This window comes from Physeter macrocephalus, chromosome 6 (genome assembly GCF_002837175.3).
Source record: "Physeter macrocephalus isolate SW-GA chromosome 6, ASM283717v5, whole genome shotgun sequence".
NCBI classification, from domain to species: Eukaryota; Metazoa; Chordata; class Mammalia; order Artiodactyla; family Physeteridae; genus Physeter; species Physeter macrocephalus.
The window spans coordinates 17,257,644-17,278,997 of NC_041219.1; the positions used below are offsets into that span (position 1 = coordinate 17,257,644).

Here is a 21,354-nt window from a genome sequence, read left to right on the forward strand (position 1 = left end):
AAGTCACCTGAATTTTTTGGTTTCCCAGTGCATATAGAAATTATGTTTACACTGTACTTTAGTCTATTATGTGTGCAATAGCATTATGTCTAAAAAAATAATGTACATGCCTTAATAAAAAATATTTTATTGCTACCCTCTTGCACTGTTGGTGGGAATGTAAATTGATACAGCCACTATGGAGAACAGTATGGAGGGTCCTTAAAAAACTAAAAATAGAATTACCATATGACCCAGCAATTCCACTACTGGGCATATACCCAGAGAAAACCATAATTCAAGAAGACACATGCACCCCAATGTTCATTGCAGCACTATTTACAATAGCCAGGACATGGAAGCAGCCTAAGTGTCAATCGACAGACGAATGGATAAAGTAGATGTGGTACATATATACAATGGAATATTACTCAGCCATAAAAAAGAACAAAACTGGGTCATTTGTAGAGACGTGGATGAATCTAGAGACTGTCATACAGAGTGAAGTAAGTCAGAAAGAGAAAAACAAATATCATATATTAACGCGTATATGTGGAACCTAGAAAATGGTACAGATGAACTGGTTTGCAGGGCAGCAATAGAGACACAGATGTAGAGAACAAACATATGGGCACCAAGGTGGGAAAGTGGCGGAGGTGGTGGTGGGATGAATTTGGAGATTGGGATTGACATGTATACACTAGTATGTATAAAATAGATAACTAATAAGAACCTGCTGTATAAAAAAATAAAATAAAATTCAAAAATTCAAAAAATAAATAAATAAAAATACTTTATTGCTGAAAACTGCTGAGCATCATCTGAGCCTTCAGCAAGTCCTAGTCTTTTTGCTGGTGCAGAGTCTTTCCTCAATGTAGGTGGTGCTGACTGAGCAGGGTGGTGGCTGCTGAAGGCTGGGATGACAGTGGCAATTCCTTAAAATACGGCAACCATGAAGTTTGACCCACAGATTGACCTTTCACATTTTCTCTGTAGCTGGCAATGCTGTTAGATAGCATTTTACCCACAGCAGAACGTCTTTCAAAATTGGAGTCAATCCTCTCAAACTCTGCTGCTACCTTATAAACTAAGTTTATATAATATTCTAAATCCTTTGTTGTCATCTCAGCAATCTTCACAGCATCTTCACCAGGATTAGATCCCATCTCAAGAAACCACTTTCTTTGCTCATCCATAAGAAGCAACTTCTCACCTGTGAAAGCTTTATCATGAGGTTGCAGCAATTCAGTCACCTCTTCAGGCTCCACTTCTAATTCTAGTTCTCTTGCTGTTTCTGCCACATCTGCAGTTACTTCCTCCACTGAAGTTTTGAACCCCTCAAAGACATCTTTGAGTGTTGGAGTCAGCTTCCTCCAAACTCCTGTTAATGTTGTTACTTTGACATCCTCCCATGAATCATGAATGTTCTTACATCTAGAATAGTGAATACTTTCCAGGATGTTTTCAATTTACTTTGCCCAGATCCATCAGATGAATCACTATTTATGGCAGCTATAGCCTTACAAAATGTATTTCTTAAATTAGACTTGAAAGTCAAAATTACTGCTTGATCCATGGGCTGCAGAATGGATACTGTGTTAGCAGCATAAAAACAGCATTTTAATCTCATTGTGCATCTCCATGAGAGCTCTTGAGGTGCATTGCCAATGAGCAGTGATATTTTGAAAAGAATCTTTTTTTCTGAGCAGTAGGTCTCAACAATAGTCTTAAAATATTCAGTGAACCATGTTGTAAACAGATGTGCTATCATCCAGGCTTTGTTGTTCCATTTATAGAGCACAAGTAGAGTAGATTTAGCATAATTCTTAAGGGCCCTAGGATTTTTGGAATGATAAATGAGGTCAGCTTCAACCTAAAGTCACCAGCTGTATTAGCCCCTAACTGACAAGAGATTTCAGCCTGTTCTTTGAAGCTTTGAAGCCAGGCATTGACTTCTCCTCTTTAGCTATGAAAGTCCTAAATGGCGTCTTCTTCCAATATAAGGCAGTTTCATCTACATTGAAAATCTGTTGTTTAATGTAGCCACCTTCTTTAATTATCTTAACTAGATCTTCTGGATAATTTACTATAGCTTCTACATCAGTACTTGCTGCTTCACCTTGCACTCTTATGTTACAGAGACAGCTTCTTGCCTTAAACATCATGAACCCACCTCTGCTAGCTTCAAATTTCTTCTGCAGCTTCCTCACCTCTCCCAGCCTTCATAGAATTGAAGAAAGTTAGGGCCTTGCTCTGGATTAGGCTTTGGCTTAAGGGAATGTTGTGGCTGGTTTGATCTTCTATCCAGACCACTACAACTTTCTCAATATCAGCAATAAGACTTTTATTTTCATATCATTCATATGTTCACTGGAGTAGCACTTTTAATTTCCTTTAAGAAGTTTTCCTTTGCATTCTCAGTTTGGTACCACATCCACCTACGTTGAGTTCTAGCCAAGGGTATATCAGCAGCCTCAGTCCTACCATCTACTGGTGAAAATAAGTAAGGTCAATTGCTAACCTATCTTCTGATCAGGTAGCGTGTGAGGAGAATCTCTGAACAACTATGTATCTCTCATCCAATCATACGACCCATTCCCCATGAAGTTGAAGTATGGTCCACCTTTGCGTACCTGGGCCCCCTTATATAGATCTATAAAAAGATGATTTTAATAAATAAATGGAAGAGAAGAGAAAAATCTTCCATGGAAAAGAATTCTAAATAATTTATTTGGATATTGCACCCTCCTTAAGTGTGGGCTGCAAGTTGTGACTTTCTTCCAAAGCATACAATGTGGAAAGGGGAAAAGGAGGAACATTACAGTGAAGAAACCTGACAAATACTATCTCAGCCAAGTACTCAAGGTCAATATCTACAGTGATAAATCATACTGATAGTACGTACCCTGAATATGATGTGAGGAATATCATACTTAATTCTGTAGTCTTCCTCTCAAAACCCATAGCCCCAGTCTAATTATGAGGAAAACATCTGACAAATCCCAGTGAAGGAACATCCTACACAATGCTTGACTAGTACTCCTCAATACTGTCAAGGTCATCAAAAACAAGGCAAGTCTTGTGAGTCAACTATACTCCAATTAAAAAAAAAAAAAAAAAACGAGTCTGAAAAACTGTCACAACCAATAGGACTAGATACGATGTAGTAAACTGGATGGGATCCTGGAACTGAAAAAGGACATTAGGTAAAAAGTGAGAAAATCTGAATGAAATGTAAACTTTAGCTAATAGTAATATATCATTATTGCTTCATTTACTATAACAAGTAACTGTATTGTAAGGTGTTAATAATAGGGGAAACTGGATATAGGGTATATCTAAACTCTGTTATCTTCAAAATATCTGTAAATCTAAAACTTCTAAAATATGTTTATTTTTTTAAAAATAATGTGAGCAAAGCTAATGTTTATTGAACCTTTGCTTTGTGCCAAACATTGTGCTAAAAGCTTTGTTTATATTATCTCACTCACTTTGTTTATATTATCTCACTTTGTTTATATTATCTCCTTCATAAAGGATGACTTTATGAAATGAGTAGTTATCCTCATTTTATAGGTAAGGAAATTGAGACATAGGTGGATTTCTTAAAGCTCAAATCTAAGAAATTGGAGAGGAAGGATTCCAATGCAGTCTGTCTAACTGTAGAGCCAATGCTCCTTTTTGTCATATTCATATAACTTATTAACAGACATTGAGCTCAAAAAGAATGCTTAGCATTTTTCTAAAACTAGTGTTCATCAGACACTATGGGGAAGCCTATGGGGAAGCCTACGGGGAAGAATAAAGAGAAAACTCTGTGCTTGCCAACAGACAAAATAAAGGTACTTCTAAAGCAGACTGAAGAATTGAGGTTTGAAATAAAGGCAGAAGAAACTCAAGGAATGATGAATCTCACTGAAGCATTTAAAGAAGAGATGCTTATATCCAGAACTTTGATTCTTGAAACTTTTGCAGACAGGATGAAGTTGATCAAGCATTTGAAGTGTGTTGAATCGTAGGACATATACTAACACAGGGGTCCCCAACCCTCGGGCCGAGGACCGGTATAGGTCCGCAGCCTGTTAGGAACCCGGCCACACAGCAGGAGGTGAGTGGCGGTCGAGCAAGCGAAGCTTCATCTGCCGCTCCCCATCGCTCCCCATCCCTCTTATTACCACCTGACCCATCGCTCCCATTACCGCCTGAACCATCCACCCCCCCACCGACCCCCCTCCCCATCCGTGGAAAAATTGCCTTCCCTGAAACCGGTCCCTGGTGCCAAAAAGGTTGGGGACCGCTGATCTAACACATAAGCTGTATTGGAGTGAAAATGTCAAAAAAATTGTAAGAAAAGTAAGGGAAAAAACCTAAACCTCCTCAATATGACTGCTCATTTACTGTCTCTCACCCAGTTTCTCTTTAGGACTGGATATCTCCCTGAACCTAAATGACAGCTCACTGAGCTAGGGCCCTGTTATACAGCTTAACTAATATTAATCCCTTTTTCTGGAGTCTAGGAGATGGGCAGCAGGGAGCAATGGAATTCATGACCAAAACTCCCAGCTGCCATTCAATGTGCACTTCATCTTGTAAGTTTCCATGTATGTCCTTGCCTAAGTATGATCTACACTCAGGCACTTCCTCAATTCTGACGCCTCCTTTATCTCTAGGATGTTTGCCCTATCTTGGCTCTTACTGGATTTAACACTCAATAATGTCATCTGTAAAATAAAACCATGAATATACATATGTTACAAATTGATATTAGAATTTAAAAAGTGTCTTCATAAAATTTCCAGAGTCTCTGATCTAATCTTATAGACTGATGGTTGAGCATTTGATTGAAAAAGTTGATTAAAGCATGAAATCAGGGCTTCCCTGGTGGCGCAGTAGTTGCGCATCCGCCTGCCGACGCAGGGGAACCGGGTTCGCGCCCCGGTCTGGGGGGATCCCACGTGCTGCGGAGCGGCTGGGCCCGTGAGCCATGGCCGCTGAGCCTGCGCGTCCGGAGCCTGTGCTCCGCAACGGGAGAGGCCACGGCAGGGGGAGGCCCGGATACCACAAAAAAAATAAATAAATAAAATAAAGCATGAAATCATATCTTAAACACTGAATTTTTCACTTAGAAACATATTAATATAATTATGTCCACCAAACTTTTGGTGTAAGAACAAGGCCATTTATTTTGTTTTGTTTTTTGCATACAGCTTTGCATATAGTTTTACTAGTTGGATTTCTACCTTAACATCTGTCCATCAAACATACCTGTAATGCATAGTTTACAGTATCCAGCTTTGGATTACTCAAAGTAAAGCAAAAGACTTCCACTTTTTTTTTAAATAGAAAAGTAAAGATGATGTTCTCACCTTTTCTCTTCAAAATTACACAAAAGCAACAAATAAAAAGAGAAATAGAAACACAAACTCCTTTTTGACAAAATCAAAAAGCATATTAAATCTCAAACCATGTGCATTATGAAGTACAGCGAAGGTAAGGAGGGATGCAGAAAGATGCCAAGAGAAATTGCCCAGGATTACAGATCACCAACAAAACCAACAATATAGTTCTTTAAAGTAGCATATCTTGAGGAACAAAATCAGCAATTCCTAGTTTGGAACAAATGCAATTGATGACCAGGGTGGTGCTTCTCAGTTTGACATAAAGGGGAGACAGAATATTGGAGAACCCAAGGAATCACATTGAAAAACCATGTTTGTAGGAAGCAGTATGCTCATGAGGCAGGATTGAAAAAAGATTGTGAGTTCTGAGTTGTCCTGTAACTGCTGATCTCACATGACAGGACAGAAGTGAAGACTAAAGGCTATAATTCAAACACATGCACAATTTTTTTGAGATGAGAGTTTTTGCTGGCTTGAAGTGCAGACCTAGATCTAGTCCAATATACTCTACTGCAAAAATTTGGTCCAGGAGGTACTCATTTGATTCAAAGATGGGCAAAATTTTTAAAAGGGTTGGAGAGAAGGCCATAATCTGCTTGGGTTCTATACCAAAGGGGAGATCTTTTCTGGAAAGATACACTAGAAATTGGATGAGACAAAGCTTTACTTGTCACTGTTACCTACCCTTTTGTATTTTTTGAATTCAAAAGAAATTTCATGTAATAGAAAAATAATAGGGGCTTTGAAAAAATATTTAGATATTTTCAAGGAAATCTGAATACAAATCCTTTCAGATTTTGGACTCTTTTAAGTCAGTCTTTCATTTGTTTTGACCACATATAATTTGACAGCAATTTCTTCTGGTGACTTTCCTTTATCATGCCTTTCACAGAGGCATTCAACTTATAGAGAAACAACTTTTCCTTTTGCATTTGTATCTCATTGGTTTTGTAATATTTATTCATGTCATATTATAATAATATAACTGGAATAACAAGTTTAGGAACAAATACAATTAATTCAGTAGGCATAAAGCTCAACTGGTGGGAACAGAAACATGTAAATGATCTAGAAAGTGGCCTACTAACCACAAAGGTTCAGTGTACTATGGGTGTCATATGTTTTAGAGAGAAAACAGAAAGCAATGCTTGTTGATGGATTTGTTAAGTGGATGTTAGAAGAAACTACCTTAAATATGAATATATGTCCTTACTGTATTCCTTTTGCCTTTGAGTTATTCTTTAGGATATATAGTTTTAGATATATTGTTTAAATTTTAATTTTGTTCAAGAACTGTTCATTGAGCTCCTACCTACTGTGCACCCCAAGCATAGAAACAAGTGAAAGTAAGTATTTCATCACTACTTGTTGAAATCAAACAAAGTTAATAGGTTGTTATTGGTTATTTTACTTAGGATATACTGAATAACCTATATTGGTACAGAAGATTTAAATGAAAGAATTTAGTTATATCGACTTGCTTCATGAATATCCTTAGAGCTCTTCAGACACCTAAGGTTGTTTTAAATTGTTATGTTTGTTTTACTTTAGGGTATGTTTGATTAGAAAAAAATATTTTTAACTGTTATTAAATTTATTATTGTTGTTTTATCTTGAAGCTGCCGGAAAAAATTATAATGGACTATTACGAGAAGTACAAGCCTAGAATGAATGAGCTGGAGGCTTTTAATATGGTAAATCTCAGAATTAAACATACTAAATTGAATATGTTGCTAGACTTGAGTAGGATCCTATTAAATTTTTTTATGGGGCCAACCAATCTGTGTTGTTTTTCTCTTAATGTAGAAAAACCGTTTTGGATCATTTCCTATTTTAGAACTATATTAGGTGTCAGTAATGTAATAAAGAGAACACATGGTAGATTTCTCTTAAAGTGTATTATAAATGCATGGAAAGAAGTTTTAGAGTTCTTTGAACGCATATTGGTCTCAATGCAGTTATTTCACAAGCATTCCTTTTAATGAATTTCATTCTTAGTACCCCTTTAAAAACTTTCTATCACATATGTGTGATTGCTTTTGGATTCTACCCCAAAGTCACTCAAAGGACATTCTTTTCCTTTTACTATTAAAGAAAAACTTTTGATCTCTGAAGTATTTATTTTCTGAAGATGTACAATGGGTATTGGAGATTTGGCCTTATATGAGTTTCTGTAGATACCATTTTCTTAAACAAGTGTTGAGCTAGTATTTTTGTTTGTTTTAAAGTACCACTGTCCTATCTTATACTTTCTTTTAGTTGAAAGTTGTTCTGGCTCCTTGCATAGAGACATTGATTCTTCTGGATCGACTTTGCTACCTGAAAGAGCAGGTAAATTATGTTAATTTTTTTAAATTATGTTAATTTTAAATGTGTAACAAATATATTTATTAAACCCAGTAATATGGATCTGCTTATAACTAGGATAACATTCTTTCACATAAAACTAGTAAGATAATTTTTCTCATTATATTTTCCAAGTCTAAATATTCTTTCCATCTCTTTTGAAACAAAAACATATGTACAACAGATGTTTCTAGCAAAGCTACTATAATAAAGTTTACGTTCTTTTAATTTTATGGTAATTACTATACAGTAGACCATGCACACAAACCATCATATATGACATATTGTATAGCTAAAATCAATAAAGGCCAGATGTAAAAGATATCATTTGTATGCTTCATTTTGTAAGAATCACCTTTTAATTCACTTTTGAATTTTGGGACATATGCACTCTGCAGTGTAGAAATTTCTGTCTCATTACTGATAATTGCTTCTGTTTTTTTCACAGTTTTATTTGTTTTATCTTTGTTGAATGACCAAAAAATATGATTTTTTGTTATCTTTGGGAAAAATGTGTTTTTTCAGATTCTACTCTAAGCTATTATCAAAATTATGTTTTTGAATTCTTTAACATTAAGCCCATTTGTGGATTCAGCCTTGTTTCCAGTATAAACTCTTTATTTTAATAATTTTGTTAATCATATGGAGAGCTTTACTTCTTTTCAGCAAACTACTTGGAACAAATGGATTTTAATAATTGGTATTTTTATGGAGAAAGGCAATTTTTAAATATTTAGATAATTATGTACTTTCCTAAGCTACCAACTAATTCAAAATCACTGGAATCTTTTGGTTCTCAACATGTTGGGTCACAGAATCAGCCTTATTTTACTGGGTACTCATCATTTCCCTTTCAAAACAATTTCCAGTGACCTAAATAAAATAGGTAGGCAAAACAGTATGCACCAAGTTTAACAGATTGGTAATGAAGTGATAGAAATCATATAATTGTTCATTTTGTTAATATTTTAAGTAATATTTTATTATTATAAAAGTAATACATACTTATGTTAGAAAATTTTAAATGAAGAATATTAAAAAAATTAAAAGTAATGATTATCTCACCTTTCAGCATTAGCTATTAAATTATTGATATGTTTTCTAGAGCTTCTAATATATGTTTGTTGCATGTATATGTATGAGCATATTATTTCTACTTTAATTAAAATTGGAATCAAATTGTAAATGCAGTTTTGCATCTAATTTGTTTCATTTGTTTTATTTAGAATTTTTCCATCTCATTAAATGTACTGCAGAAGCTGAATAATGTTTCATCATATAATTTATTTAAGTAATACCCAGTTGTCTCTAGCCACTTCCAGTTTTTCACAATTGCAGCAAGGAGTAGCCTTGTGGTTCACTCTATGCACATCTTTAATTATTTCCTCAACATAAATTCCCAAAGGTGAATTTCTAAATGTTAATTTTATTCAACAAAGAATAATTTTCTTTTATGTAGTTTGTTTTTCATGTAGTTTTTATATTCCAGTATGTAGTCTAACATCTCTCATTTTTATCTTCAACAAGTAGTTGCCTATTTAAATCACTTACCAATTTGCAGGATGATATTGTGTGGTCTGCGCTTGTGAAGTTGTTTGATCCTGTGAAATCTCCCAGATGTTATGCCATTATTGCACTGAAGAAGCAGCAGTGATTTCAATTGAAGCAAGGTATTAGATGTATCTGTTTGTGAAATCAATTGCTAATTTTGCTTTTCTAAACATTAATGCCATGTTACATAAATATTTGAAAAACGTTGCTATATATTTTAAATAGGCAATAAAATAATAGCTAACAACAGAATGCCTTAATCCATTTTCCATTGTCAAAGCATACATTAATTTTAAAAAAATCAAGAACTCATGAAAATATTATAAAAGGATTTGAGCTACATTTCTGAGTTAGTACATCTATAGGACATTGTAATCTGAGCCTTGTTTCCTGTTCAGTATTTGAGACCCTTGGTATTTGCTGCATATCACATTTTGACTTTTTACCAACTTAAAATCAGATGAAAGGTATAGGTATAGATACAGTAAAACTAGTTGGTCCTGAAGATCATTAGCATTTTCTTTCACATTTTGGAAGGATTTTTCATGTTATCAGGAGAGAAAAAGTCACGCTTAAATAAATACCCAGGAAGCAGGCCAGACATAAAAAGTGCTTAATATAAAGCATATTTTATACTGTTTTAATCTAAATTACATAAGGAAATATTCTGTGTCCTTAAAGGAATATGTATCTTATAATTGAGATATTCACTTTAAGGATTCTTGGGGCTATTTATCTCACTAAAATAAAGGATGGGTTGGCACTTTATGAATCATCTGGTACTCTGTAAAAAACCAATCTAGGAGAAGCAGGAGTGAATAAGAGGAGACCCCCACTCTGCCCAGTGTGGTACAGAGTCCTTTCATTAGCAGAAAACTTGAGGTTTGTAATACACACAGAAGAGATGGACAACTGGGAAAAAGCTTCCTTGATTCTCAGCTAGAGACTGCATAAAATTCTCCCAGAAGAAGTAACTGCTTTCTTAAATTTTAGAGTCTATACACAGATGAGAATAATTTTTTGCTTTGGGTTGTGATACTGAGTTTGTAGCCAGTATATGTGTGAATGATCAGGTGCTTTGTATACCTAGTACAACACTGGGAAAATTAGCCATTTTTTAAGTTTTTTATGCTGAAAACTTTAAACATGTCCAGAAGTGGAGAGTAGAGTATAATAAATCCCCATGTACTCAGCACAAACTTCAGTAATTATAAACATTTTACCAATCTCGTTTCATCAGGACACACATGAAAGTGCACACAGACACACATTTGCCACCCATACTCACCTTCCCTGAAGAATTTTAAAGTAAATCTCAGGCAATTTGTTATTTCACATAGATGTGTAAATATATGTTTCTAAGTTAAAGATTTCTTTCCATAATAATCTATTACTTATCCTCATTCACATTTCCGTGATTGGCTCAAAATGTCTTTTATATCAGTTGGTTCAATTCAAAATCAAAACAGGGTTCACACATTTGCATTTGGTTGATGCGTCTCTTTAGGTTGCTTATTTTATTCTATTTTATTTCCTTATATTGTTTGCTATATGAGTATCTATCTCAGGAGCAGAAAACCGTTCCAAGCCTACCTTCTTTCCTTTCATAATTTTAACTTCTATGTAAAATTTTAAACTTTTTTTCTGATGCCCAAATATTATATAACATTCATTTCTCATTATAATAAAGAAAAAAAAAGAAACTTATATGGGTAAAGCTCTACTTATATGGGTAAAGAGAAGTGAATTACAAATGTTTTAATACCAAGGAAAGTGTGTAGTAACTTCCCAGTGTTTCAAAACATTGTCAGAAATTGCATTTACCAATTAAAGCTTTCCATTTTTTATTAATCAGAGACAAATGTGAGATTCCATCATCTAATCAACATGAGATGATCTGTACGGTCACACTGAGATGATAACATTTCAGCAGAAAGCAAAGAAATACAATATTTTGGTAGGACTTTATACACGTGAGTCCCTGTTGCACTGTTTGTAGACTCATCTCATAAAAACTGCTCTTTGAGAACTCGTTTACAAGTTGAACTAAAGAGTGGTACATTAGCAGGAGCACCAATTCTGACAATTACCTTCTGGGTGAGTTAAAGCAAGACTCGTAATATCTCAGAGCCTCATTTGTAAAGTAGGGTTTTATTTAATATTTATTTTATAAACATTTATTGAATGCCTACCATGTGTCAGAGATTATGCTAGGTAGGCACTGGCAGTATGGAGGCAAACAAGACATGTCCCTGTCCTCAGAGTTCAGTGAGGAAGACAATAAAATTACTAATTACAGTAATTAGAACTATAATTACTGAACAGGGCTGAGAGGATCAGGGCATAGGATTCTTTAGGGTATCTTGAAATCAATAGACTTAGGGGGATGAAGAACTCAGTAATATTAGTACCGTAGTTTAGATTCATGTGACTTAAGTTGTTTTGTGTCCTTGCCTAAGTCACTTAACTATTCGGTGTGCCTCAGTTTTCTCATCTGTAAAAAATAACGTAAGAATAGAATTTACTCATAAGGTTGTTAAGAGGATTAACGGACTAAATCTATGTTATTCAACTCCCCCAAAATATCTCCAGCCACCCTGTTAATCAAGCAAAACTAAGTTTATTAGAATTCTCTTCAGCAATAGAGGACTTCCCCTTGACAGTCTTGACTGTCTCTGAAGGAGGAAGTCAGGAAAGGATATTTATAAGATTTGGAAGTCTGGGCTCAAGGAGCTTAAGGCAGCTTTTTTAAGGTGGAGAACAGACTGGGATTGGGGAAATTTCATGGCGTAAGTTTTATGGTTAGTATCTATAGCAAGGTGAGGGTCTTGAACCAAGTCTTGATAAGTAAACTGTTGCTTGATAAGTGAACTCTCTGCCAAGGAAAGCAGATTGTTTGTCTGAGATAAATTAATATATGGGAATTTCCTGAAACAAACAAGTTATTTATTGGTTTACAGTCTTATCTTTCCTGGGGAAAGTTTTCTTGCAACAAACAAATAAATCATGTTGAAACAGGTGGTCTCAGTTCTTAGACCCCATAGCTCTGTCACATTGATGCAGATGGTTGCGGCTCTCCATGTAAAGTACTTAATTCCTGGAACATAATGCATAATATAAAAGCAATAGTTGTGTTTTTTAAATGTCCTAGAGGGATAGAAATGGGAACATATTATTTATAAGTTATGACATTGATTTTGTAGGGAAAAAAAATGTGTTCTAGATTCTAATCAGACAACTTACAAATGGATTTTTAGTCCCCATTCAAAATTTGAGGAATTGTCCACATTTAAAAGTGAATTTGATTACTGGATGAAGAACATTACTTTATGCTCAATAGTATGTTTCACAGCAATTTTGCTTGCTGACATAATCTCTCATTTTAAGATTAATATTCATTTTTAGATTAATTTCTAGCAGTGATTGCTCTATATCTATAGGTATAAATGCTGAGACTTATGCAAAAGCCCTCCCACACTACATGCATCTGATGATTGTTCTTTAATTGGCATTTCTAGCTACTGTGCATAATAATAATTATTATTATTACCCTCTCTAACATACATAGTTATTCCAAAGTCTTTGTCATGAGGCATGAGGTTTCATTTTTTCCTAGATGGCTAGGAGCTAAATTGACTGCTTTTTTTTAAATACATGTTTTTTTTTAATTGAGATATAGTTGGTTTACATATTATATAAGTTTCAGGTGTACAACATAGTGATTCACAATTTTTAGAGGTTATACTCCATTTATAGTTTTTATAAAATATTGTCGGTATCTCCTGTGCTGTATATCCTTGTAGCTTATTTATTTTATACATAGTAGTTTGTACCTCTTAATCCCCTACCCCTATCCTGCTCCTCCTTCCTTCCCTCTCCCCACTCACAACCATTAGCTTGTTTTCTATATCTGTGAGTCTGTTTCTTTTTTGTTATTCTAAACAAAATATAAACTAGTGAACAAATACTCACTAGTGTGTTTCATTTTTTAGATTCTACATATAAGTGATAACATATAGTATATGTCTTTCTCTGTCTGACTTATTTCACTAAACATAATACCCACCAAGTCTATCCATTTTGTTGCAAACGGCAAAATGTCATTCTTTTTGATGGTTGAGTAGTATTCCATTCCATATATATGTGTGTTTGTGTGTGTGTATACACATATATGTATATGAATAGTACATATATAAATAAATATATGAAATTTCCATATGCTTTATTTTTTTCCTTCCAGTTTTATTGAGATATAATTGATGTACAGTACTGTTTAAGGTGTACAGCGTAATGATTTGACTTACATACATCATGAAATGTTTATCACAATAAGTTTAGTGAACATCCATCACCTCATGTAGATACAAAATTAAAGAAAGAAAAAAAATTTTCCTTGTGGTAAGAACTTTCAGGATTTACTCTCTTAAAAACTTTCATATATAACATATAGCAATGTTAATTATATTTATGTTGTGCACTATGTTCCCTGTTACTTATTTATCTTATAACTGGGAGTTTGTACCTTTTGACTGCCTTCATCCAATTCCCCCTCAGCCCATCCCCCTCCTCTTGTAACCCCAAACCTGATCTCTTTTTCTATGAGTTTGTTTTTATTTGTTTTTAAAGTATAATTTACCTACAGTTAACACTATGTTAGTTCCTGTTACACAACATAGTGATTTAATATTTCTATACATTTCAAGATGATCACCATGATGGCTCCAGTTATTATCTGTCACCATACAAAGATAATGCATAGTTATTTTTTTAATTGAAGTATAATTGATGTACAATGTTGTGTTAATTTCTGCTATACAGCAAAGTGATTCAGTCATACATATATATATATATTCTTTTTTATCAATATATTCTTTTTTATCAATATATTCTCTTCCATCATGGTTTATCACATGATATTGAATATAGTTCCCTGTTCTATACAGTAGGACCTTGTTGTTTATCCATTCTATATATAATAGTTTGCATCTGCTAACCCCAAACTCCCAGTTCATCCCTTCCCCACTCCCCCACCCTTGCCAACCACACTGTACATTTCATACCCATGACTCATTTGTTTTTCAGCTGGAGTTTTGTACCTCTTAATCTCCCTCACCTATTTCTCTTCCTCCCTGTCCCTGACCCACTCCCCTCTGGCAACCACCTGTTTGTTGTCTGTATCTATGAGTCTGTTTCTGTTTAGTTATGCTTATTCATTTGTTTTGCTTTTTAGATTCCACATATAAGTGAAATCATTCAGTATTTGTCTTTCTCTGTCTGACTTATTTCACTTAACATAATATCCGCCAAGTCTATCCATGTTGTTGCAAATGGGAAAATTGCATTCTTTTTTATGGCTGAGTAATATTCCATTGTGTGTGTGTCACATCTTCTGTTTCCATTCATCTCATTCATCTACTGAGGAGCACTTAGGTTGCTTCCATATCTTACATATCTTGGCTATTGTAAATAATGCTGCAGTGAACACAGGGGTGCATTTATCTTTTCAAATTAGTGTTTTTGTTTTCTTCAGATAAATACCCAAGAGTAGAATTGCTGTATCATATGAAGTTCTATTTTTAGTTTTTTAAGGAATGTCCATCTGTTCTCCATAGTGGCTGTGCCAATTTGTTGGTGGGCTGTGCCCACCAACAGTGCACGATGGTTCCCTTTCTTCCACACCCTCTCCAGCATTTGTTACTTGTGTTCTTTTCATTGATAGCCATTTCTGACAGGTGTGAGGTGATATCTCATTGTGGTTTTGATTTGCATTTCCTTGATGATTGGTGATGTTGAGCATCTTTTCATGTGCCTTTTGACCATCTGTATGCCTTCTTTGGAAAAATGTCTATTCAGATCCTCTGCCCATTTTGATTGGGTTGTTGGGGTGTTTTTTGATGTTGAGTTGTATGAGTTCTTTGTATATTTTGGATATTAACCCCTTATTAGATGTATCATTTGCATATATCTTCTCCCATTCAGTAGGTGACCTTTTCATTTTGTTGTTAGTTTCCTTTGCTGTGCAAAAGCGTTTCCATTTGATGTAGTCCCATTTGTCTATTTTTGCTTTTGCTTCCTTTGCCTGAGGAGGCATATCCATGAAATATTACTAAGATCAGTGTCAAAGAGCTTACTTCCTATGTTTTCTTCTAGAAGTGTTATGGTTTCAGGTTTTACATTTAAGTCTTTAATCCATTTTGAATTTATTTTTGTGCATGGTTTGAGAGAGTAGTCCCCTTTGATTCTTTTGCATATAACTGTCCAGTTTTCCCAACACTGTTTGTTGAAGAGACTGCCTTTTCCTCATTGTATATTCTTGCCTCCTTTGTTGGAGATTAATTACCCATAAAAGTGTGGGTTCATTTCTGGACTCTCTATTCTGTTCCATTGATCTATGTGTCTGTTTTTGTGCCAGCACCATACTGTTTTGATTACTGTAGCTTTGTAGTATTTGGAATCAGGGAGCGTGATACCCCCAGCTTTGTTGTTCTTTCTCAAGACTGTTTTGGCTTTTCAGGGACTTTTGTGTTTTCATACAGATTTTAGAATTATTTGTCCAAGTTCTGTGAAAAATGCATTGGTATTTTGATAAGGTCCCATATGCTTTAAATTTAAGAATTATACATCTAAATACCTTTCGAGTCAAAGAAGAAAGTGGAAATCAGAAAATATTTTGAATGAAATAATAATAATGAAAATAATTGAATTGAATTATAATGAAAAAATTATAATTTTTCATTACAGATCATTGTAATTTTCATTACAAATTAGACATCAAAACTTGTAAGATGAGCTAAACCATGATATAAGGAAACATTAGCTGTGAACACATATTAGAAAAGAAAAATACCAAAAATCAAAAGATTAGTAGTTAGTGGAAGAAAAACACACAGAGAGATAATTAACACCTCGAAAAGTTGGTTCTTAGATAACTAATGAAATTGACACAGGTCTGAAAGAGTAATCATTTAAAAAAAAGTAAAACAGTTAAATAACTAAGGATTATAAAAGGGAACATCACTATAGATCCTACAAAAATTAGAATGGTAATAAGAATATTATGAACAGCTTTATACTGATAAATTTGAACATTTGTGTAAAAAGGAAATTTTTCGCAAAGAAATGCAATATGCCAAAATTGCCGAAAGAAGAAAAATAAAACATAAATAATCATATAACTGTTATATTGAATCTGCAATTAATCCTCTATTAATTTCCTACATCTCAATAAAAGTACTTTGTGGATGTTAAATGTAATTCAGTTACCTACTATCTTGTTAGTTCGCAACTATGTGACTATAACACTTAAGGTTGGGGAGAAAGATTTAAAAGCTGTTGATAGTTCCTAATCTTCAGGAGTTCATAATCTAGTCATTGAAACACATATGAGAGGCATATGGAAGAGTTAAGAGTTAGATAATGACATTTGGGAGGAGAAGAAGAAAGTGTCTACATAAACACACAATGCTTTACCATGAACTATGTCCTAGATTGTTGACTTCTGTCCCATTCTTCCCCTTAATTATAGTTTCCTTTGGGTTGTTTCTAAATGTGGTCAGTAGAATGGCTTGTTTTCATGGAGGAGAGGACTGTTTAAGAAATAATGTTATGTAAAATATGTGCTCTGGTTAACCTGTGACCAAAGGAACTGAAAGTCTCCAAACTTTCCCAGATGATTTGTACTTGGCCAGTGATACTACTGGCTACATGTATGGGAATTTATTAGCTGATGTATTTATCTCAGTGGATTTCCTCATTAAGTTTGCAGATGTTCTGTCAATGAAAGACCTTTTTTTTTAATTGTACTGTTTTTATCAGAATTTTCCAATGAACAATCCAGAATAAGAGAGTTAACACATTTCAGCACAGAACAGAGTAGTGTGTATTTAAAATTCATGGGAGGAAAAGCCTTTAATTTGTACTCAGACAGTTATGATTGAACATGTTGGGTTTTAGAAAAATAGAGGAAGTATGCAAATTCCAACCTGAAATTCAACACATTGCTTTCCATTTAGTCAACATGGGATTTGGTGTGCATCAGCTAATCATGTTGAACTAAATGCACATGTATTCAGAGTTAGCTGCCCTCTCAGGAAAGAATCCAGTCTTCTAATACTGCCACAACTCTTTTAAGAAAATTAGTTGATGGTGGTTTTCCATCGAGCAGACTATACTCAAATAATGTGTTTCACGGGAAAGATAAAACAATTCCAGATCCATTTGATTATGACAACAGACATCTCTGGTGCTCTGGTGACTTCAGACTATTTCCAGTTTTAGTAGACAATATAATTGTGCAGGTAAACCTCTGTGAATAAAGGCATAAAGGACAGATTTTTAAATCATAAAGAAAAAATGTTAGTGCTCTATTTCCACTTTAATCCAAAAGGACAGGAACTTAAAATTGAAGGCAAAGGAGAGGGTTCACTTTTAATGTATAGGATGTTGACCATCTTTTTACGTATGTAAACAGTGCCTTTAAAGGCTCCACATTTACATTCATGTTACCAGCTTATACTATGTTTGGGAAGTCATCCCTTCACAGCAGGTTTTACTGTACTGAAGAGTGATATTTAGTAGTTTTGAGGATCAACATTTACAGTGTAGGAACTGAAAGCTTTTGCAAGGTAAATGATTTTCTTGGATAACTTTTCTCTAATTAATAGCAAATACTGTCCGTTTCTCTTGAAAATAAACAGATCTGAATTTTTAAAAATATGCTTCATATTTTAGATCTCTAGCACAGTTTTAATATCCACTTTTGTTAATGAGATTCTTGGTAATGTGTTTTCATTCTAATAAATTGGTTGCAGATGCTTAGAAAAGAAAGGATTTCATTAAAATTGCTGCTGTTAATAGCATACTTCCTACCTTTAAGATTAATGAAACAATAGTAAATTCAACCAATATCTCCTTACTGTACTATTATTATGAAAATTAAAACTTTATATCTCTTGGAGCTTTGTTTAGTTAATAAATAAAGCAGTGTTACAGAGCTTCTGAAGGTCATAGTAGCCTGGTGGAGTTACATCAAATACACATTGAATTTATGTCTTGATTTTTAGATTCTAAACTGTCTACAAGATGCAAATGCATAAGAAGGGTAGGATAGCTGTTTGTCAGGGCCAGAATAGAAATGCTATCATGGAAAAATAGGAAACAGAAGATGAAATCTCTCTGACTTTTCCAAAAACAGAGTATATGTGTTTCTGATCAAGTAAGACATATAAAGTCCAATAAAACTTTATTGAACATCTATAAACTGGTGTTTTCACACTTAACCTCAATTCTCAGAACAACAAATTAATTCAATAGTGTGTATTAGGGATATAGATTGTTAGTATCAAAATAGTAATATACACCCAAGGAGCAGGCAGTAATACTTGAGAACGGTTCACCCATTTTTCATTCACTCTAGGGTTTAATTATTATCTTGAAAGCATAATGATTTCAGTGCCCGGTGTCTGCTTACAGACTTCCTTTTTGTTCTTTCCTTTTGTCTAACCCTGTGATCTCCAGACTTTGGTGGGCCAAAGAATTAAGGTGTATAGTACTATATTCAAAACTAAACCAATAACCATGTAAATGTATTTTCTATAAAAATGTGTTCTTACAGGAAACACATTTAAGAGATCTTTCAGCTCACTGTTCATAGATTTAAGAAAAAAAGATTCAATGATAAGAATCCCATTGACATTCCAAATAATGTATTTTGTTTTTACTACTTTGGATAATAGATTCATACTTGGCTTTTATTGTCTTGTAAGTATATGCTAAGTTAAAATCAGAACTTTGCAATTTAAAGTTAAAAGTGGCAGCCCGAGGCCACTTTTGAAAGAATTGAACACCAATGATAGTGGTTAGTTTGTTTTGTTTTGTTTTTATATCTTTATTGGAGTATAACTGCTTTACAATGTTTTGTTAGTTTCTGCTGTACAACAAAGTGAATCAGCTATATGTACACATATATCCCCATATCCCCTCCCTCTTGCGTCTCCCTCCCACCCTCCCTATCCCACCCCTCTAGGTGGTCACAAAGCACCGAGCTGATCTCCCTGTGCTATGCAGCAGCTTCCCACTAGCCATCCATTTTACATTTGGTAGTGTATACATGTCAATGCTACTCTTCTCACTTCATCCCAGTTTACCCTTCCTCACCCCGTGTCCTCAAGTCCATTCTCTATGTCTGCGTATGTATTCCTGCCCTGACACTAGGTTCATCAGTACCGTTTTTTTAGATTCCATATATGTGTGTTAGCATCTGGTATTTGTTTTTCTCTTTCTGATTTACTTTACTCTGTATGACAGACTCTAGGTCCATCCACCTCATTACAAATAACTCACTTTCGTTCCTTTTTACAGCTGAGTAATATTCCATTGTATATATGTGCCAGATAATGGTTAGTTTTAACTTACTTAGGAAGATCAGTGAAAACCAAGAAGCTTCCTGCCCATGATATTAATTTTAATTTTAAAATAAATCTTGGGACTTCCCTGGTGGCACAGTGGTTAAGAATCCACCTGCCAATGCAGGGGGACTCAGGTTCGAGCCCTGGTCCAGGAAGATCCCACATGCCACGGAGCAACTAAGCCCATGCGCCACAACTACTGAGCCTGCGCTGTAGAGCCCACGAGCCACAACTACTGAAGCCCATGTGCCTAGAGCCCGTGCTCTGCAGCAAAGAGAAGCCACTGCAATGAGAAGCCCGCGCACTGCAACGAAGAGTAGCCCCCGCTCGCTGCAACTAGATAAAGCCCGCGCGCAACAATGAAGACCCAACGCAGCCAAAATAAATAAATAAATTAAATAAAAAATAAATAAAAATTTAAAATAAATCTTAAGATAATTACTAAAAATAAACCTAAAGATAATTGCCAATTATTAAATACCAACTACTTTGACATTTTATATATCATATATACAAGGGCCACCCCAGAAGAATCAGAGAGGGGGTTTTATAAAGAGGCCTGTAAATGAAATTTAAAAATTCCAAAGAAAATTTTAAAAACAACTAACCAGATAGGTGACCACACAGCATAATGTTAGGACAATAACATTCCAGAAAGCTGGTGGGCATAGAGCAATGCTTAAAACTTCAACATATGAGTTATAGAGTATATTTCTTAGTTACCAGTACTGATCTTTCTGGACACCAGAGTGATAAGTTAAAATTGTAAGAAATTATTCCACTATGTAATAACACTTCTTTTTACTTTGAAGTCCACACCAGTGGCATGCTTCCTTGTCCAAAGATTAGCTTCCAGTCATAGAAATAATATGGGAAGCAAAGATTAAGCAGGAGATTCCCTGCATCACTTTTTATTCCTCAGGTAAGCTGAGCTTAGAGTCTTACTACGCAAAACTGCACTCCGCAGACCAACAGCATCAGCATCACCTGAGAACTTGCTAAAAATGCAGAATCTCAGTCCCTACCCCAAACCTACTCAGTCAGAATAGGTATTTTAAGAGACCCCCAAGTGCTTAACATTTGAGAAGACAGCCTCTTTAAGGCTCCTCTGAGAGAGTTTTATGCCCAAGAACACAGAAGACCCTGCCAGGCCCCTTAGTATCTGCTGCATTCCAAGGTTAGGGAGCATGCAAATCCCGAGGGTACTCACTCACAGCCCTGCCCTAAAGGGACCACATCTTGCCTCATGCTCCAGAGGTCTGTACCTAAGAATATTAGACCGCCCTCTCTTCAGTCACTGCCGAAGAATAAATACACAGGAGACCAGAATTTCACAAATCCCTTCTGCCTTCAGCTGACGTTTTTTAACAGGCATTACTCCAACAGGACTTGTTAATAAATTTGGGGATTGAATTGGGGGTTTTTTTGCAGCTATTTCTCACAACTGACTAAGGCTATGTCTTTTCAATATAATGTAAAAGATTTAGTTTGTAAGTAAAATTTAAGAATGTGAAAATGTTCTGTATTATCTGGATGTTTACCATAAAACTCTAACATATATATAAATTAGTAACTCTTCAAAAGGCCTTCATATCTTTTGGTAGATGCTCCACATTTTATTCCGTGCTTTTTCTGTTTATCTCTGATTATGGTATCTTTTTTTTTGTTTTTTT

General features: G+C 34.8%; 1 protein-coding gene across 6 annotated transcripts in view; it reads left to right on the forward strand.

The window, feature by feature from the left end:
- METTL25 (methyltransferase like 25) overlaps positions 1–21,354 on the forward strand; it is a 129,560-nt gene that overhangs the window by 93,131 nt on the left and 15,075 nt on the right. For 4 of the 6 annotated variants that reach the window (XR_003680093.2, XR_008617555.1, XR_008617554.1 and 1 more), the window contains exons 10-12: positions 6,998–7,072; positions 7,638–7,709; positions 9,286–9,394. Coding sequence is in view for 2 of the 6 variants with exons in the window: in XM_028490421.2 (XP_028346222.1) it covers positions 6,998–7,072; positions 7,638–7,709; positions 9,286–9,378 (240 nt within the window). In the remaining 4 variants the exon portion in view is untranslated. Of the gene's footprint in view, positions 1–6,997; positions 7,073–7,637; positions 7,710–9,285; positions 9,395–11,130; positions 13,150–21,354 lie in introns of those variants that run through there. The other 2 variants (XM_024122853.3, XR_003680097.2) reach the window with 2 other exon arrangements.